We start from the raw sequence: 21,010 nt of genomic DNA, 5'->3' as shown, positions 1-21,010 counted from the left end.
TGAGATCTTTTCTGAAACTCTAAAATATCATTTGTGATTTTTTTTTCTCCTACAAGTGCTCTATTCTTTTTTCATACAAATATATGTCAAATACTTGTCATATATACAGTTGACTGAAAGTCTGAAAATTGTTCGAATGATGATGTCGTCTCATCTAACCACCCCAACAAAAATGTGTTTTCAGTGTAATTTAGAACAGCCTAATAGCATCTCCAAAAACTGGCCATTGTCTCTTTTTATCTGTGATCTGGAAGGGGTGTGACACCACATTGATCTTCCTCCATTCACAAAAGCCTGGTATTTATTTTTGCTGGATTTCCCTTCGCTTGAGAAAAAGTCCACAAGATAGCTGGATTGATCCGGTGCACTGGACAGCCATCAAACCCAGTCTCTGCTCATCTCAGATGGTGGTCCAGAGCCAGTGTCCATACAGATATCTCCGCACAACCTGCCAGTGCTGGAACACTGTGCGTTTCCTCTACTGGGAACAAGCGGCCCATTCAAACACTTCAACGAGGCCAGAGATTGACTGAGTCACATGCTTCCTCAGTCCATTATGCTGTGTGGAAACTCTCCAATTAACAGTGTCAGTCTGAAGGGAAGTTTGTTGGAGAATGCAGTTTTAAGGCTTGTTCACACCGGGATGAATATCGCGCGCGATTATCGCCGACGTTTAACGCCTCGTGACTAAACAAAGGGCGCCAATGTGAGTGTGCACACCGGCGCGCAAAACGCAAGGCGTGAAAGCGTCATTTTCTTAAAAACGCCTCGGTTTTGCTTTTTTGGTTTGACACGGCACGTTAAAAATTGGCCGACCAATGAGATTGGCGCTTTTGTTCACGTGCCTGGAGCTGCTGAAGTTACAGTAAAACACGACTTGGTGGCGCTCAAGCACAAAATGGTCTTTCAGAGCACACATTGATACTTAATGACGAAGAGGAAGTAAGTAGACCAAGAAGATGCATCGAGGCAAGATTAATGTAGAGCTGCTGGTCTCATTGGTGTCTGAACACAAAGGGCTTTATGACAAACACGACAGCGACTGCAAAAATCTCAATAAGAGGGAGTTGTTATGGAGAGGAATTGCAGATCAAATAGGATTCGATGTGTATTTCTGTTTTTCATTAAGCGCCATCTAATGTCAGGGAGTGAATTTGAAAAAAAAAAAAACATGTATGGTGCATTTATGAATCCGAAAGGCAATACTCTAAATCTGAACAACCCATCATTTGCAGCAAGAGCATTTTAAATCTTCAAACAACAATACAGGAACTCAAGCACCTTGAGCAACTCAAGAACCCAAGAAGCCAAATGCTTAGCTATCAGTATACCATTAGCTGAATAGTGAAGAATGAAATCTTAATATTTTTTTCTGGAATCAAATTCACTATTTGAAAATCTTTAATAGAAATAGTACTGTTCAAAGAAACAAGGAGAACAAAAGACATAATCAAGGACTAAGAGAAGCCAAGGTGTCCTAGACCATGATGGTGGGTTTAGCGTTTAGGGTATGTTTTCTAAGCCTATATCTTGTGACACTCATAAGCAGAAATGTGAGGGACACCTGCAGCCGCCCATGTCACCAAAGTCTAAGAGGTATCATCCTGTGGTGTGTCCAGTTTCTCATCTGGATTTGAAACAACTCTTCACACTTAATTACGGAGGATGAGGGAAATGCCTCATTTCTCTTTGTTATAGGCTAAGCTTCCAGTAATCCCAAACAAAAGGTCTGGCTCTGGAAGCTGTAGGATTTGCTGGTGGGATTATAGTCTCACGGATAATGATGTGCAGTCAGCGAAAGCAAAGCTTTATTTGAATTCAAATTGGCCGGTAAACAAAACCCATCGGTATGTCTGCTGTTGGAGTATCTGTCTAGTAAGCACTGTGTCAATGCATCAGCAACCCCATGCAATTTATACGGATCTATTATTGCCGTTACAGTGAGCAAGTGTTCTGTTATCTATCTCTTCATTATATGAGGGTTGCTGGAGCTCTGCTTCCATACGATTCCTCTGCGCTACAGAGCCCATATCTGGCTTTTTGATAGCACCTGTCTCTTGGGTTTGTGTCTATGCATTTTGATTAACAGGCACATGGTTTCATAGAGACCCGTTCAGAAGCGTTCGCCAATTTGTTTTGAGCAATTTTTTATTTACTTGAAATGGATTTCTTACTACTGCTAAGTCAGACATAATTATTGGCGCTAGGGATTCTCAACAACTCTCAGTATTAAACTTTACTTAGTAACTTGCCCTGCAATTTGTGTTACAGACGTAAATGATACCCTGATTTATGTGGCTTATTGAGGAAACATACTCATCTTGACTTAGAAAAATCTGGTGGACATTGAAAGAGGGACCTGAGATTAAGTGTAGGCTTGTTTGACATAGAACAGTATGAAATCAACTAGCAAAAATCCAGAACACCCTGAATACGTCCTAACAATCATCAAGAATTCCCTACCAACCACAAAGACATGTCCTGGGAATCCAGAACAACCAAGCTTCAATGCAACAAGTTCATTTGGTTTCCATTGGGTTAGTAGTTCACACCTTGATATGGCTCTTTTGATTTAGACCAGTATGTAACCAACTAGTAGCCACCCAGAAGACCCAGAAAATTCCCTAGCAACCATCAAGATCGCCCTAGCAACCACATAGCAATGCCCTGGCAGCTGGCCAGAACATTGTAGCATCATTACAACAAGTTCCATTGGTTTCCATTGGGTTAGTTGTTCACGCCTTGATGATGCTCTTTTGATAACCAAATAGCAACCATCCAGAAGACCCTGAAAATGCCCTAGCAACCATCAAGATCACCCTAGCAACCACATAGCAATGCCCTGGCAGCTGTCCAGAACATTGTAGCATCATTACAACAAGTTCCATTGGTTTCCATTGGGTTAGTAGTTCACACCTTGATGATGCTGCCTTTGTTGTGTTAAGACAATGAGCAGCTATTCAGATATCGCAAACTGCTACTGACACTGGGTTGTTGATGCCACTCAAGGGAGTTTTTGGTTGTGTGTCAGTGACCTAATCAATACTGGATTGGATTGGTTGGTAAATCCAGTGTATTTTAAGGCACCAGAGTGTGTCAGCTTAGTGTCACGGCACTCTATATTTCCAAGCTAGACGCCTTTTAATTGAATTCAACTGGAGCGAGACAAGATGGGTAAATATAAGCCATATGTTCTTTGCACCTTATTTGCTGTAGGTGGTGATTTCAAATAATGTCTTTTGTGTTGTTCTGGAGGTTGGGCAAACTGTTTTCCCTCTTTCGTTTCATGTTCCTGATGATGAGGCAAAGTCATTTAATTAAACATTTCAAAAGCAAGAAGACCTTGAGGTCCTACGACACCTCAGAATACGTAGAAAATTAATATGCACACACAGACCTGCTATTCACTGCTCTGGAAATGTCTTTGCAGTCGTGTCGTGAATCTGACCTTTGAGATCTTTTTTAATAAAGGTGTTATACATTTTTTCCCACTTAGAGCACATAGATATAATCAAATGAAGAAGAACTTATGGCTCAAAAGTGTTTCTCTATACTGGTAGCCTGTGATGTAACTCTGCAGATAACTGCGCCTGCTTTTCCTCCTGACCGTGTATGAATAGCAAAGGCTTTCATCACTTGGTCCTGGCTCGTGCCTTTAACTGAAGGAAGTGGCTGTGTTGGCTTTGATCCTGCCGCTGTTAAAACTGTTTTCAGGATGTTTAGTCTATGTGGCAGGTAGATCACACACACAGAGAAGTCATAATCTCACTGAATGACATATATTTTATGTCATATGAATGTAAAAACATCCCACACAAAACATTACAAGCCTTTAGTTAAGCACGATGAGTTTCAGCTAATTAACTATTTAGGTGAAAATGATGCAAACTCTCTAGAACATGTACAAGTTTATATATACATGTACGAGTTTATATATATATATATATATATATATATATATATATATATGTCTCAATGAACAATGCATATGTGAACATGGGAATAATGCAGTCTACTACAGTTTTTTTTTTTTTCAGATTAAGCAATTTACGTAACATAGTCACAACACTGAGCTAGTTTAATAACATAAATGATATTATGGTATATTAATAACACATGGGGAGTGTCTAGTCGTCTGGTCCCACTGGAGCTCTGTTCATTCAGCCCTTGATCAAGTTCACACAGAGGTTCACTCAGGCTGTGACTGACAGGTCTCGAACCCTGAAACGCTTCCCCTTGATTACAGATTCAGCGGGGCCCAAAAGGAAGAGCACAGGGGTCTAAAGTGTCATCCTCCCATTAAGCCGGGCTTGTGTAACCATAATGCGCACAAAATAGCAGCCAGAACACACTCTCATGCATATGGAAATGAACGGCCATTCATTCATATATCAGCGATGCAGGCCGACTCCATCTGAAACGCATTAGTATTCCACGCATTGCAACGCAGAAGTGAACTACAGCCGATCTGACTGCAGTTCTGTCATTTCCGCCGTTTGTTTTGGCACCGTTTAATGGTTGTTGAAGCATCAGCCCATCATCTGACTTTGATTGGAGCTGTAAGATCAGTTATTCTGCAGCAAGACATAATACTAACAGCAAATCTGTTCATCCTATTAACAATAATAAAGGATGTTTTTAGTGTCAAATTATTTGCTTTTTGAAAATTCAGTAATAAACAAATATGTTTGACTATCACTGTTTTTTTTATGGTTATTATTATTATTACGGCCTACACACGATCTGTTCTATTTGCCTGCACCTTTGCAAGCTCATTAGTCAGGGTAGTATTTTGATTGAAGTTATTATTGCTTTTCTTTTGTAGCAGCACCGTAGATATTAACACTGAACCGTGTTGTATGAGTAGACAAAGCCTCCACAGTCGGTGCAGTGGATTACTGTCAGTACGGAGGTATAGGGAGGACGAGGCGGCCCATAATTCCTATAGAAAGGTAGACAAACACACAGCCACCAACCAACAACTTTTCCCGCAGAGGCCTTTTGTCTTCCTATAACCCATAAGAGCGCTGACCCAACCAGAGCCAAAGTCTGAAACCGACACCGAATAAGACCGGGATCCTTGCTTCAAAGCATCTTCTTTAATTGAAGCTTCTGTTGTTAGATATTTTAGAGCTTATTAATTAGACAGATCAATTGCAAATTCAGCAATGCATTTAAATACATGCAAACTGTTCTGACAAATAGGAGAAAATGTGTGATCACAGTTGTGAAATTTGTCACTACGTACAAATCAAGTCAGTTGATTTTCTACTAGTAGGATTAAATAAATACATAAAATGTCCAAACTGGCGAATTATGTCATTGTTTTTACAACTGTCATTGCCTTTTTTTTTATTGTGATTATATCATGACATAACTTTTATGTTAAACACATTGATTGATTATGAAGAGATATTACGAAAAGAATAATAACAATTATTATTATTATAATACCTTTATTCAAATGCATTTTATATAGTGGTTTCTTGTTGCTGTTGTTGTGATACATTTATGGAAGCACTGAATGCTCCCCGGCTATACATGCCATGGCAGTGTATTTTCTGAAGTAAAATCTTTATCAAATAGCCATTCTTTGCGTTTGAAAAAAGCCAGCCCATTACCTCACGACTGCTTTTGTTGGCCCTTTACAAGAGCGAACAAAAACTGTTATTCAGGAGAAGGCTTTAGATTTTTATTGTTGGTGGAGCTCACAGTGTTATTGTATTAAAAAGAGCCATCTGTGCCAGAAACAATGGCTTCATATTATCTCTGAATACCCAGTGAAAAAAAAATATAAAGCTTTCTCCTTTCTCATTATGTTTGGTGGGGGTTTTTGTAGACTTGCTATAAGTGACTTTTGTTGTTCTTGATGCGTTCTTCTTTTTCAATCGGCCCCTTTTCAGATGGTGTGGAGCTGTAGAGGGACTGAGGCGGGTGAAAGCGGCCGCGCAGCGAGCACTCTGAGCGGGCACACGGAGCGAGTGGACGCTGATGGATCATGAGAGCGGCCGCCGGAGGAGAGCGCAGCCGGGAAGAGCGCCTGTTCGCCGGGCGCGCATGTGAGGATCCTCCCGGGAGGCAGACGGAACTAAGTAACTCTTAAATGTAAGTAACTCTGGTGTGTGATGCTCGGCGTCTGTGCGTGTCTGTCTGCTGGGACAGGATATTAATTAGAGATTTAAATAACGAGTTGCATGTTTGTTATTTTAAAATATTGGTGGTTGATTAATATGCATTTTTAGGAAGCTGCGTTATTTATTCAAGCTATTTTTGTTTGCTTGTTTTATATATTATACGTGTACAGTAGATGTCTACTTGTTGACAGTTCGCGGCTGTCTGGAAAACTTTGGGGGGGAGGGAACAAACGTTTGATTTTCAAGTGTTTTTAATTGCTTTTAATCTTTAAAACGTAAGTTATAATAAAGTACAATTAACACACAAATGTGTGCTTGTTATCTGCAAAATTGAGACATTGGATTTTTTTAGTCAATACTTAAATTAATTCTAAAGATGATTGTGATAAACTGTCATGTCAGGTTTCAAATGAGGTCAAACTGGTTATGTAGCTACTGATGAATTGCAAAATAAATTTTTTTTGTTTGTTTTAATGTTTAATTTTGTTGATTTTGCCCGCCGTTGTTTCTGAAATATTTTATAAGCACCTATATAAACTGGATACCGTTATCAAGCTGATATATTAAGCAGTGTTATTTGTCATATTTTGATCTGCAGTCAGCGCGGCCCCTAGTGGAGAAAACTCTCTCTCTCTCCTGTTTCTGTTTCTCGCTCTTCCCCCTCTAATGCCTACTAATTTGTAGCTCCTAATTTTAGGGCTTAATGCTTGAATAATTCTAACTCTCACTTCAAAGAATGTTTTATGCAATTGTTGTGTTCGTGTCTGTGTATATTTGTTGGCATGCACTGAATTTGTTGTGAGATATCGAACGCACACATAAAAACACTAACGAATGAAACATTTGTAGTTATTTTCGTTTATTCATTTAGATCATATGCTTTAATTTAGATATGTATTATTAGGGAGAAATTTCGAGGAAAAAACATGCAAACGATTTTTGTACGGTTTCAAATAACGGTTCTCATAATGTTGCGATTAATTTTACTTAGCCTACATGTTTGTTTTTACGTATTATTTATATTTATCATCATTTATTAGTTTTTTATGTTTATTCATTTTCAGTTGTCAGGCAATTCGTTATTTCTAAAACACCAGTCCTAGTCAAAACATGTATTTTGAGTTTAATATTAAGAAACTTGTTTTTTTTTTCACAAGCTGCTAACTATTATTTAGAACTGCGACAATTAACAATTCAGCCAAAACAGGAGCCGCTCTGGGATGTTAGAGATTCCCCGCTGTTCTACACATCTCCATAAGCAGATTAAGGCACACTCACATGCAGATAGAGAGAGAGCAGTTTAGAGTTGCATTAGAATGGCGCATGCTGCAGTGCCATCGTGTTCAAATGCGCACGTTGTTAGGCGCTTAATAGAACTTTAAAATGACGATGAGACTATTTATGCAGACATGCATCCTTGAAAAAAAAAAAAAGTCTAAATATTTAAAATAAGCAATAGCCTTATATCTTATTTTCTGTTTGCATTTTAGAATTAATTTTGTATAGGCTATGTTAACAATTTATAACACTTTATGATTTTGTTTTATATAGCTATAAAACAAATGTATTAAGCGACCCTTGAATCTGTTTTTGTGCAGGTGAGATGAGTAAATAAATACATGTTCATATTTAGTCTAGAACTACAGTAAGCATCATGTTCACACAGCGCACACAACACCTCTGCACTTACTCCCGATTTCTCTCAACATGGCAACACGAGAGCTGTCAGTCAAGTCATGGGAAACAAAGTAACTTATTTCAAAAAGTAACTCAGATATTTCCTTCTAAATTAAAAAGTAATGCATTACTTTACTAGTTACTTTCAAAAAGTAATCTGATTACGTAAATCACCTTACTTGTAATGCGTTACCCCCAACACTGCTTAGGTATCAATAGGCTATTAGCTGAATAGTGAAGAATAAAATCTTGAACTTTTTTCTGGAATCAAATTCACTATTTGAAAATCTTTAATAGAAATAGTACTGTTCAAAGAAACAAGGAGAACAAAAGACATAATCAAGGACTAAGAGAAGCCAAGGTGTCCTAGACCATGATGGTGGGTTTAGCGTTTAGGGTATGTTTTCTAAGCCTATATCTTGTGACACTCATAAGCAGAAATGTGAGGGACACCTGCAGCCGCCCATGTCACCAAAGTCTAAGAGGTATCATCCTGTGGTGTGTCCAGTTTCTCATCTGGATTTGAAACAACTCTTCACACTTAATTACGGAGGATGAGGAAAATGCCTCATTTCTCTTTGTTATAGGCTAAGCTTCCAGTAATCCCAAACAAAAGGTCTGGCTCTGGAAGCTGTAGGATTTGCTGGTGGGATTATAGTCTCATGGATAATGATGTGCAGTCAGCGAAAGCAAAGCTTTATTTGAATTCAAATTGGCCGGTAAACAAAACCCATCGGTATGTCTGCTATTGGAGTATCTGTCTAGTAAGCACTGTGTCAATGCATCAGCAACCCCATGCAATTTATACGGATCTATTATTGCCGTTACAGTGAGCAAGTGTTCTGTTATCTATCTCTTCATTATATGAGGGTTGCTGGAGCTCTGCTTCCATACGATTCCTCTGCGCTACAGAGCCCATATCTGGCTTTTTGATAGCACCTGTCTCTTGGGTTTGTGTCTATGCATTTTGATTAACAGGCACATGGTTTCATAGAGACCCGTTCAGAAGCGTTCGCCAATTTGTTTTGAGCAATTTTTTATTTACTTGAAATGGATTTCTTACTACTGCTAAGTCAGACATAATTATTGGCGCTAGGGATTCTCAACAACTCTCAGTATTAAACTTTACTTAGTAACTTGCCCTGCAATTTGTGTTACAGACGTAAATGATACCCTGATTTATGTGGCTTATTGAGGAAACATACTCATCTTGACTTAGAAAAATCTGGTGGACATTGAAAGAGGGACCTGAGATTAAGTGTAGGCTTGTTTGACATAGAACAGTATGAAATCAACTAGCAAAAATCCAGAACACCCTGAATACGTCCTAACAATCATCAAGAATTCCCTACCAACCACAAAGACATGTCCTGGGAATCCAGAACAACCAAGCTTCAATGCAACAAGTTCATTTGGTTTCCATTGGGTTAGTAGTTCACACCTTGATATGGCTCTTTTGATTTAGACCAGTATGTAACCAACTAGTAGCCACCCAGAAGACCCAGAAAATTCCCTAGCAACCATCAAGATCGCCCTAGCAACCACATAGCAATGCCCTGGCAGCTGGCCAGAACATTGTAGCATCATTACAACAAGTTCCATTGGTTTCCATTGGGTTAGTTGTTCACGCCTTGATGATGCTCTTTTGATAACCAAATAGCAACCATCCAGAAGACCCTGAAAATGCCCTAGCAACCATCAAGATCACCCTAGCAACCACATAGCAATGCCCTGGCAGCTGTCCAGAACATTGTAGCATCATTACAACAAGTTCCATTGGTTTCCATTGGGTTAGTAGTTCACACCTTGATGATGCTGCCTTTGTTGTGTTAAGACAATGAGCAGCTATTCAGATATCGCAAACTGCTACTGACACTGGGTTGTTGATGCCACTCAAGGGAGTTTTTGGTTGTGTGTCAGTGACCTAATCAATACTGGATTGGATTGGTTGGTAAATCCAGTGTATTTTAAGGCACCAGAGTGTGTCAGCTTAGTGTCACGGCACTCTATATTTCCAAGCTAGACGCCTTTTAATTGAATTCAACTGGAGCGAGACAAGATGGGTAAATATAAGCCATATGTTCTTTGCACCTTATTTGCTGTAGGTGGTGATTTCAAATAATGTCTTTTGTGTTGTTCTGGAGGTTGGGCAAACTGTTTTCCCTCTTTCGTTTCATGTTCCTGATGATGAGGCAAAGTCATTTAATTAAACATTTCAAAAGCAAGAAGACCTTGAGGTCCTACGACACCTCAGAATACGTAGAAAATTAATATGCACACACAGACCTGCTATTCACTGCTCTGGAAATGTCTTTGCAGTCGTGTCGTGAATCTGACCTTTGAGATCTTTTTTAATAAAGGTGTTATACATTTTTTCCCACTTAGAGCACATAGATATAATCAAATGAAGAAGAACTTATGGCTCAAAAGTGTTTCTCTATACTGGTAGCCTGTGATGTAACTCTGCAGATAACTGCGCCTGCTTTTCCTCCTGACCGTGTATGAATAGCAAAGGCTTTCATCACTTGGTCCTGGCTCGTGCCTTTAACTGAAGGAAGTGGCTGTGTTGGCTTTGATCCTGCCGCTGTTAAAACTGTTTTCAGGATGTTTAGTCTATGTGGCAGGTAGATCACACACACAGAGAAGTCATAATCTCACTGAATGACATATATTTTATGTCATATGAATGTAAAAACATCCCACACAAAACATTACAAGCCTTTAGTTAAGCACGATGAGTTTCAGCTAATTAACTATTTAGGTGAAAATGATGCAAACTCTCTAGAACATGTACAAGTTTATATATACATGTACGAGTTTATATATATATATATATATATATATATATATATATATATGTCTCAATGAACAATGCATATGTGAACATGGGAATAATGCAGTCTACTACAGTTTTTTTTTTTTTCAGATTAAGCAATTTACGTAACATAGTCACAACACTGAGCTAGTTTAATAACATAAATGATATTATGGTATATTAATAACACATGGGGAGTGTCTAGTCGTCTGGTCCCACTGGAGCTCTGTTCATTCAGCCCTTGATCAAGTTCACACAGAGGTTCACTCAGGCTGTGACTGACAGGTCTCGAACCCTGAAACGCTTCCCCTTGATTACAGATTCAGCGGGGCCCAAAAGGAAGAGCACAGGGGTCTAAAGTGTCATCCTCCCATTAAGCCGGGCTTGTGTAACCATAATGCGCACAAAATAGCAGCCAGAACACACTCTCATGCATATGGAAATGAACGGCCATTCATTCATATATCAGCGATGCAGGCCGACTCCATCTGAAACGCATTAGTATTCCACGCATTGCAACGCAGAAGTGAACTACAGCCGATCTGACTGCAGTTCTGTCATTTCCGCCGTTTGTTTTGGCACCGTTTAATGGTTGTTGAAGCATCAGCCCATCATCTGACTTTGATTGGAGCTGTAAGATCAGTTATTCTGCAGCAAGACATAATACTAACAGCAAATCTGTTCATCCTATTAACAATAATAAAGGATGTTTTTAGTGTCAAATTATTTGCTTTTTGAAAATTCAGTAATAAACAAATATGTTTGACTATCACTGTTTTTTTTATGGTTATTATTATTATTACGGCCTACACACGATCTGTTCTATTTGCCTGCATCTTTGCAAGCTCATTAGTCAGGGTAGTATTTTGATTGAAGTCATTATTGCTTTTCTTTTGTAGCAGCACCGTAGAGATTAACACTGAACCGTGTTGTATGAGTAGACAAAGCCTCCACAGTCGGTGCAGTGGATTACTGTCAGTACGGAGGTATAGGGAGGACGAGGCGGCCCATAATTCCTATAGAAAGGTAGACAAACACACAGCCACCAACCAACAACTTTTCCCGCAGAGGCCTTTTGTCTTCCTATAACCCATAAGAGCGCTGACCCAACCAGAGCCAAAGTCTGAAACCGACACCGAATAAGACCGGGATCCTTGCTTCAAAGCATCTTCTTTAATTGAAGCTTCTGTTGTTAGATATTTTAGAGCTTATTAATTAGACAGATCAATTGCAAATTCAGCAATGCATTTAAATACATGCAAACTGTTCTGACAAATAGGAGAAAATGTGTGATCACAGTTGTGAAATTTGTCACTACGTACAAATCAAGTCAGTTGATTTTCTACTAGTAGGATTAAATAAATACATAAAATGTCCAAACTGGCGAATTATGTCATTGTTTTTACAACTGTCATTGCCTTTTTTTTTATTGTGATTATATCATGACATAACTTTTATGTTAAACACATTGATTGATTATGAAGAGATATTACGAAAAGAATAATAACAATTATTATTATTATAATACCTTTATTCAAATGCATTTTATATAGTGGTTTCTTGTTGCTGTTGTTGTTCGCATTGTTGTGATAAATTTATGAATGCACTGAATGCTCCCCGGCTATACATGCCATGGCAGTGTAATTTCTGAAGTAAAATCTTTATCAAATAGCCATTCTTTGCGTTTGAAAAAAGCCAGCCCATTACCTCAAGACTGCTTTTGTTGGCCCTTTACAAGAGCGAACAAAAACTGTTATTCAGGAGAAGGCTTTAGATTTTTATTGTTGGTGGAGCTCACAGTGTTATTGTATTAAAAAGAGCCATCTGTGCCAGAAACAATGGCTTCATATTATCTCTGAATACCCAGTGAAAAAAAAATATAAAGCTTTCTCCTTTCTCATTATGTTTGGTGGGGGTTTTTGTAGACTTGCTATAAGTGACTTTTGTTGTTCTTGATGCGTTCTTCTTTTTCAATCGGCCCCTTTTCAGATGGTGTGGAGCTGTAGAGGGACTGAGGCGGGTGAAAGCGGCCGCGCAGCGAGCACTCTGAGCGGGCACACGGAGCGAGTGGACGCTGATGGATCATGAGAGCGGCCGCCGGAGGAGAGCGCGGCCGGAAAGAGCGCCTGCTCGCTGGGCGCGCATGTGAGGATCCGCCCGGGAGGCAGACGGAGCTCTGGATGTGTCAGTCAAACTGAGTGTAAGTAACTCTGGTCTGATGCTCGGCGTCTGCGCGGGTCTGTCTGCTGGGACAGGATATTAATTAGAGATTTAAAGAGCGTGCTACATGTTTGTTATTTTAAAATATTAGTATGCGCTTTTTTTTTTAGGAAGCTGCATTTTTTTATTCAAGCTATTTTGTTTTAGATATATATACGTGTACCGTAGACGTCTACTTGTTGACAGTTCGCGGCTGTTTGGAAAACTTTGGGTGGGGAAAGAAACGTTTGTTTTTCAAGTGTTTTTAATTGTTTTTAATATTTAAAATGTATGTTAGGCTATAATAAAGTACAATTAACACACAAAAATGTGTTTGTTATCTGCAAAATTGTGTCATGGTATTATTTTTTTTTTTTAAGAAAATTCTTAAATTAAATCTAAAGATGACTGATAATCAGTCATGTCAGAATGAAACATTTCATGTCAAACTTTATGTGAAGATGAATTGCAAAATTTCAGTTTTTGTTTTAATGTTTCAGTTTGTTGATTTTGGTCGCTGTTGTTTCTGAAATATTTTAAGCACCTATAGCTATAAATTGGATACCGTTATCATGTTGATAGATATATAAAGCAGTGTTATTTGTCATATTTTGATCTGTAGTCAGCGCGGCCCCTAGTGGAGAAAACTCTCTCTCTCTCTCTCTCTCTCTCTCTCCTTCTGTTTCTTTTTCTCGCTTTCCCCCTCTTATGCCTACTAATTTCTATCTCCTAATTTTAGGACTTAATGCTTGAACAATTCTAACTCTCACTTTCAAAGAATGTTTTATGTAATTGTTGTGTTCGTTTCTGTGTAGGCCTATATTTGTTAGCATGCACTGGATTTGTTGTGAGATATTGAACGCAAACATGAAAACATTGACGAACGTGTAGTTAGTCCTGGTAGTTATTTTCGTTTATTCGTGTAGATCATATGTTTTGGCTTAGATGTGTATTATTGGGAGAAATGTGAAAAACGATCAAATAGCCTAATGGTTCTCATAGGAAATGTTACGCTTAATTTTATTTATATGTTTGTTTGTTTTACTTATGTTTTCTTTTTATCTTCAATTATTTTGTATTTATTTATGTTGTTGATTTTCATCTGTCAGGCAATTCTTTATTTCTAAAACACCAGTCGTCAAGACCAGTCAAGTGATATCATTCAATTTTTTTTTATTTTAGTTTAATATTAAGAAACTGTTTTTTTCACAAGCTGCTAACTATTATTTAGAACTGCGACAATTAACAATTTAGCCCAAGCAGGAGCCGCTCTGGGATGTTAGAGATTCCCCGCTGTTCTACACATCTCCATAAGCAGATTAAGGCACTCAAATGCAGATATAGAGAGAGCAGTTTAGAGTTGCATTAGAATGGCGCATGCTGCAGTGCAGTCGTGTTCAAATTCACACGTTGTTAGGCGCTTAATAGAAGTTTAAAATTACATTGAGACTATTTGTTTATTTATTCAGGTATCCATCCTTCAAAAATATATATATTTTTAAGCGGTAGCTTTATATTTTATGTTGTGTTTGTTCTTTGTAATTTATTTTGTATATGCTAACTATTTATAACACTTTATGATCTTTGTTTTATACAAATGTAAAAACAATCGTGCGTAAATGTGGTGGGAAATATTTTAAAGGACCAGTCGTTGAGCTTTTCTTATAATAATATCACCACAAGAGGACGCCGTTGAAACATAATAAGATCTGCTTTCGTGCATAGTAGAAAAAAAAAGAAAAAGAAATGATCCGACGTGTTTTTCCCTGACATTAAGCCTGTTTGTATTGCAGTTTCACTTCTTTCGTCTTGTCGTTTATTGTCAACTTCTGCAGAAGAATGATCAACTTTAAATCGCAGCTCTTTGAGAACAGATCTACCAAAAATGGCACAGTGTGTTTTAGTTATTATAAAACAGCCCAGTTGTTTTTAACAATTGGATTTCATCAGATTGCATGATTATAAGGCTGTTAGTTTGAAGGAGGCTGTGCTGAATAAATCCTCTCCTCTGTCAGTCTTCATGGAGTGAATTCTAATAACACGAATCCTTAGATCTCAGATGGTCAGTGTAGTCAGCTTTTGTGCTGCTTTTGTTCAGTGATGTCTAAACTACCTATTTGTGATGATTGTCTCTATTTTCTAATTCACTTCCAGCTTGAGCCGTTGAAGTGTAGTGTATAAATACAGAAATCTGGTTATTGTTTCAAGAAATAAGAAATAAAATAAAAATAAGTTGAAGTACGCACACGAGTATTGCAATTGTTTATTAAATATGTTAACATATGCTAATACTACAAATAACAACCGCGAGTAATCACAAAACTAATAATAACTTTAATAACGAAAAGAAATATTGTAGGTTACATTTGTACTTAACACACTTCCGTAGGCCTACACGTCTTATTCACGAGCGATATGCAAACAAAAGCTTGTAGGCTAATATTATAAAACATTACATGATGAACTTTTACTAAAAAATGTGTTTTTAATTTTATTTTTCAATGTTTTAACAGTCCTTTTTAAACTGTTAAAGTAGACGTTAACATATGTATGTACTAAAAAAAGAAAAAAAAGAAAAACAAAGTGACTAATCCAGATTTATACAGCAAAAGCAGAACTTTCAAATGTATTCCAATGTTTCGTTTCAGGATCTCAAAATCACATGTCCTTGTAATATAGTATGATTAGACAGTCATTTGTGTGAAATATTCTCACTTTAGTAAGTTCTTGCTCTGATAACACACACACACACACACACACACACACACACACACACACACTCGCAGTGTTCATTGGTGGAGAAGTGCTGCCTGTGGCTCTGTGGCTCAGCGCTGCACTGCTGACCGCCCGTAACCCCGCCCCTTTATGCAAATCAAAGAGACACACAGTCTTGGCTGAGGGAGCAGACGCGCTCTGATTGGTCAGCGACAAATCCATTTATATTCGCTGACAGTCGCTCTATGAATGGTTGTCTATTAACTTGTTCAAAAAGTATCAGGAGTTGACAAGGGCTCTGGCGAGGAGGGAAACCGAGTTTGTGTTGATTCTTCAAGACTAAGAAAAGAAGTTTGTGGGCACAACAGGACCTAAGAGCGCTTACCTCCTCAGCAAAGTTACCAGAACTGGTAAGGTAACTTCAGCAGCCTGCACTTTGGACTTTTTGGCGTGTTTTTGTATTTACTTCTGGTGGGGAAGACTTTCACGAAATCGTTTTAAATGTACAACATGATGGAAACCGAGCTGAAACCCCCGGCGCCTCAGCCGAACACGGGGGGCACGGGGAACACCAACTCTTCGGGAAACAACCAGAAAAACAGCCCGGACCGGGTCAAGAGACCCATGAACGCCTTCATGGTGTGGTCGCGGGGCCAGAGGAGGAAAATGGCACAGGAGAACCCCAAAATGCACAATTCGGAAATAAGCAAGCGACTCGGGGCCGAGTGGAAACTTCTGTCCGAGAGCGAGAAGCGGCCGTTCATCGACGAAGCCAAGCGCCTTCGGGCTCTCCACATGAAGGAACACCCGGATTACAAATACAGACCCCGGAGGAAAACCAAGACCCTCATGAAGAAGGACAAGTACACCCTGCCGGGCGGACTTCTGGCGCCGGGCGGCAACGGCATGGGCGCCGGTGTGGGTGTAGGGGCCGGGTTGGGCGCTGGGGTCAACCAGAGGATGGACAGTTATGCCCACATGAACGGCTGGACCAACGGAGGCTACGGCATGATGCAGGAGCAGCTGGGTTACCCGCAGCACCCGGGACTGAACGCGCACAACACGGCGCAGATGCAGCCCATGCACCGCTACGACATGAGTGCGCTCCAGTACAACTCCATGACCAACTCGCAGACCTACATGAACGGATCGCCCACCTACAGCATGTCCTATTCGCAGCAAAGCACGCCGGGAATGACGCTGGGCTCCATGGGCTCGGTGGTCAAGTCCGAGTCCAGTTCGAGTCCGCCGGTGGTCACGTCGTCCTCTCACTCCCGGGCCGGACAGTGTCAAACGGGGGACCTGCGGGACATGATCAGTATGTACCTGCCCGGGGCGGAGGTCCAGGATCAGAGTGCCCAGAGCAGACTGCACATGTCCCAACACTACCAGAGCGCACCTGTGCCCGGCACGACGATTAACGGCACGATTCCCTTATCGCATATGTAAATAAACTTTTCTACACTCCTTTGGACTATTTTTGTACAGAACACTTTGGGGAGGGAAAAGTTGTATAGAACTCAAGGAAAGAACACAAACGTTTGCTTTCTATTTAAAATGGAACGGTAGGAACTCCACACAGTTTTTCGTTCTGTTGTTCTTTTTCTTTTCTGTTCTGTTCTGTTCTGTTCTCTCTTTTTTTTTTATTCCAGAAGGTGTATGAGATTTGGAAAGCTGAAACGGGGGAGAGAGAATCAAATGTTTTATTATTGCAATCGACTTTTGTACAGTATTTATCAAAGACACATAATAACATCCAGATGTAATGTTTGTAAACAGCAGGAAGTTACGTTTTTTATAAAAGGCAAAAAAGATGGCACAACTGGTGTTTACTTCAGTGTATGCTTCAAAATTCTGCCAACGCTGAAAGAACGGGATAAAAAGAGTTTCTCAATGAAGGTACATAGTAATAAACCGTTATTATATTAATTATTATTATTAAGTTCTAAATGAGAGAACAAACAGTGGCACTCTCACAGGTTAGAGCTTTTATTTTATTTTATACTTTCAGTCTCCCACTCGTCATCTGTTAGGTATATGAAGTTTGTGTTCTTTATTTTCTCATGGTTTGTACATTTTCTGTACATTTTCTGTGATATTTTAAGTTTTTATTTTAAAAACTTTCATTTTTCGTAGTTGTAAGATGTGGCCTGTACGCAGTTGCCAACGCTCCATGTATATATTTTAACTAATAACATTATAACAGTTACAATCTGAGTTTTTTTTTTTTCAATATGCAGTTTGAAATTAATAAATTTTTGAAATTTGGATATTTGAAATTGTTTCTGGTTTTGATTTTGTTTTAACACTTGGGTTGCTATCTGAATCTGATGTTTGCCTTTCTTATCTAATTATCCTATTTATAGATTCCAAATTAATTGTCACTTATTATTATTATTGTCACTTATTAATTACGTAGTATGCATTCACAATCTCTAACTCAAACAAAATTTTACATAAACAGTGCATTATTGCATGAATTTGTCTGAATAAGATGACACACAGACACATGGGTGCAGCTCTTCTAAAGTAAGTATATTGCAATTGCATGTGCAGAATTATGACGGTGTGTTTATTGGGGTTTGATTCAAACAAATGAAATGTTAGATGTTATTTAAATTTAGTAAGCATAAAGTTAACACCGTTTCTATTTTTGTAGTGGAAACGAGGACTGTGAGCGACACCCACAGCGTTTAAGTTTCTTGCCTGTAAATCTCTGCTCTGCTTGGGGAGATAAAACGGCCCAAATGAAATGAAGACGCACGTCAAGGTAGTCACTTAACTTTATTTCTTATTAGCTATTTTTATATGAGTGCAAGACTTTATAACGCACATTCAGTTATTTTTTGTGCGCGCAAGTTTTTCTTTTTTTTTTTTTTGAAGATTCATCATTTATAATATTTAGAGTTGCGTTTTTTAATTCTCTGTAATTTAATAGCACTAATAGTTTATTATACATTAATAAATAACATTTACCTCGTTATATTTTAACCTGTAAAATATATCATATGTATGATATTATAGCTTATAATTCTGTAATATTGTATTTTAAAAATATATTCTCAAACGTCAACATACATTAGATGCATATTGATTTTTTTATAATAATAATAATAAAACGTTTACAGTATGACACTGTCACTCGCTGAAAATTACATTTGGCGTCATGCTGAATGAATAACAAATAGCAGTAAACTATCAAGCGTTTCTCCAATCACTTATGCACTTCACAGGCCCACAGGCTTTGCGTTTACATTAACATTAATGCATTAAAATACCGGTTTAGCGTTTGACACAGTTAGAGCCGCAGGGCACAGAGAACATGCTGCTGCTGTTTGTCAGCCAGTGTCGCTTACTTGAAATCAAGCTGAAGATAAGATGCTGAAGGTGAACTGTGTGGATGTATGGAGTTTAAAGGCTGAAGTGTGTTGGAATATTTTGCTGCTCTGTGCCGGTAGATTAGTGCTGTTTCTTGCCAGGGCGCTGAGGCATCTATTACAGCGGGTCTCGGGGGAGAAGGGCTCACATTAAGCGCTAAATGAATATTTGACGAGGGCTCATTCCGACAAACGTGTCCCTGCCGGACTCTCAAAGGGTCAGGGAGCACTGCTTGAATCCATTATTTATACAAGCGGAGGCATTAGTTGTAATGGCTGAATCGGTTTGATAAAGTGGGAATTTAAGTCTGGATGTGAGTGGACTGAACATGCATCTAAAAGCGTTCCTTATCGAAGTAGCCGATAATTCAGTATCTAAAGAAAGTGTTTGCTGAAATGTTCGCTGTGATCAGGTTTAAGGTTCTTTACACCTGTACCTTTCAAAAAGTACCTTCTTGTGTAATCCAAAAAAAGGCTATTTAACACCAAAATGATTGTGCTATTGAAGAACCACAATCTGCCGCTTTTTTAGTCATTTTCTTAAGAGTGACAGCTGAAAAATGCTGATTTACAAAACGTTTTATCATGGACTATTGATGCTAGACATATGCACTCAAAAACACAGTTGTGTAAAATAATATTTGCGCGTTTAGGCAGAAAAACAACAACGGAGTGTTTAATGTTAAACTGCTGCGGTGTTTGGGATTATGTTGATATAATATATAATATAAGACATCGAATGACACGAATTAATAATCACATCATCTGATTCTGATCATCTGATTTGAAGCAGTTTGAGGTCCTTTGGGGACGCGAGGTGAATTCTGTTTAAACATAACAGCATGGAAAGAGTTGCTTTAGCTGTCGTGTGTGATATATATTGCCTGGCTATTTTACGAACTGACACTTTTTTGTTTTGTTTAGAAAGTCGTGTGTTTTTTGTTGAATAGCAGTTTTATTGTAATATATGGGATGGCCTGACCCGCAGAAACTGATGTTGATATCTGTGGAGCAACAGGTGGTAAGCGCTGGAGGACTTTACTCCAGACTCTCTCGTTTAACCCATCGGAGAGGAACCTTTCCACAGAAAGCTGAATACAATTAGATCTATGGCTGAAATGTGAACTTTTTAGCATTTCATCCCAGATGACAGTAACACGGGCTATGTTTTTGAATACTTACGAAGTGTTCTTCCATGAAGGCCTCAAAGAGCGCCAAAGCTCATCCTTCAAAATGTAGTTTAGAATGATTTGGCTCGGCAAAACAAGTCTTGACAATGCCAATTTCATTATATTATGAGCAAATGTTAGTTGAAATGAGGATTACAGATATGTGACTGTCTAAAGCAGCCAAAGGATAAACCTCAAATACAATTCTGCAATTAGTGCAACTACTACTAATAACAAATAAGTATACACGTAATAATAAAAACAATAAATATGGTTATAGTATTGATTTGCTGTTGTCGTTGTTGTTATTATTAGTACAATATATCATAATTATTGATTTTATTAAGATTTAATCATCACTTAATCTTCATGATATTATTAGTAGGCTTATAATTATCATATTAGCAATAGCAAATAATTATCAGCGTTAGTAATTAATAGCGTCTATTTATTTTAATTCTACAAAGAGCATATATCAAACACATTAAATGTAAACATCCATGCTTCGCATGTGTCTTTGTGTTTGTAATTTGCTGTCTGCTGGCGCTGATAGTAAGTGGGTGGAGAAAGGCGCAAACTACTTGGAGAAAGTAATAAGTTGTTTCTTGTGGCGGTTTTTGCGGGAGGGGGCCAGTGATGGAGGGGGCCCGAGCACTGTGAGATGGGCTGAATTGAGAACTGTGAGAGATGTCTCTCATTGGGTGAATGACCCAGTGCAGGTGCAGGGAAACAGGGGGATGGGGGTCTCAATAAGACCACACACTGTCAGCCAGCACCACATCAGTCTCGCGCCTCGGCCGGTCCGAACCGAACCTGACAAAACACAGCGGCGTTTTTTTTTTTTGCCTACTTCGACTTTTGATGAATGTAATTTATTTTCTGGAATCCAACAAGTGCGTTTATATGAAGCGTGAAAGCAGATGT

At 38.7% G+C, this 21,010-nt stretch overlaps 1 protein-coding gene and 1 long non-coding RNA gene across 5 annotated transcripts in view; both read left to right on the top strand.

Annotated features, from left to right (window-relative positions):
- Positions 1 to 21,010, top strand: part of LOC107698050 (uncharacterized) — a 60,926-nt gene that overhangs the window by 17,112 nt on the left and 22,804 nt on the right. For 2 of the 4 annotated variants that reach the window (XR_001635302.1, XR_001635301.1), the window contains 2 exons: positions 5,904 to 6,105; positions 18,200 to 18,310. This is a non-coding gene — a long non-coding RNA (uncharacterized LOC107698050). Of the gene's footprint in view, positions 1 to 5,903; positions 6,106 to 9,717; positions 9,875 to 12,418; positions 12,827 to 18,199; positions 18,311 to 21,010 lie in introns of those variants that run through there. The other 2 variants (XR_001635300.1, XR_001635299.1) reach the window with 2 other exon arrangements.
- Positions 15,678 to 17,352, top strand: sox2 (SRY-box transcription factor 2). Its single transcript, XM_016498964.1, has one exon. The coding sequence runs from the start codon at positions 16,042 to 16,044 to the stop codon at positions 16,987 to 16,989; it is 948 nt and encodes a 315-aa protein (XP_016354450.1). The 5' UTR covers positions 15,678 to 16,041; the 3' UTR covers positions 16,990 to 17,352.

The sequence above is a fragment of the Sinocyclocheilus anshuiensis genome, unplaced genomic scaffold (assembly GCF_001515605.1).
Source record: "Sinocyclocheilus anshuiensis isolate Anshui unplaced genomic scaffold, SAMN03320099.WGS_v1.1 scaffold1501, whole genome shotgun sequence".
In the NCBI taxonomy this organism is placed as follows: domain Eukaryota; kingdom Metazoa; phylum Chordata; class Actinopteri; order Cypriniformes; family Cyprinidae; genus Sinocyclocheilus; species Sinocyclocheilus anshuiensis.
This window is presented reverse-complemented; position numbering and strand designations above follow the sequence as displayed.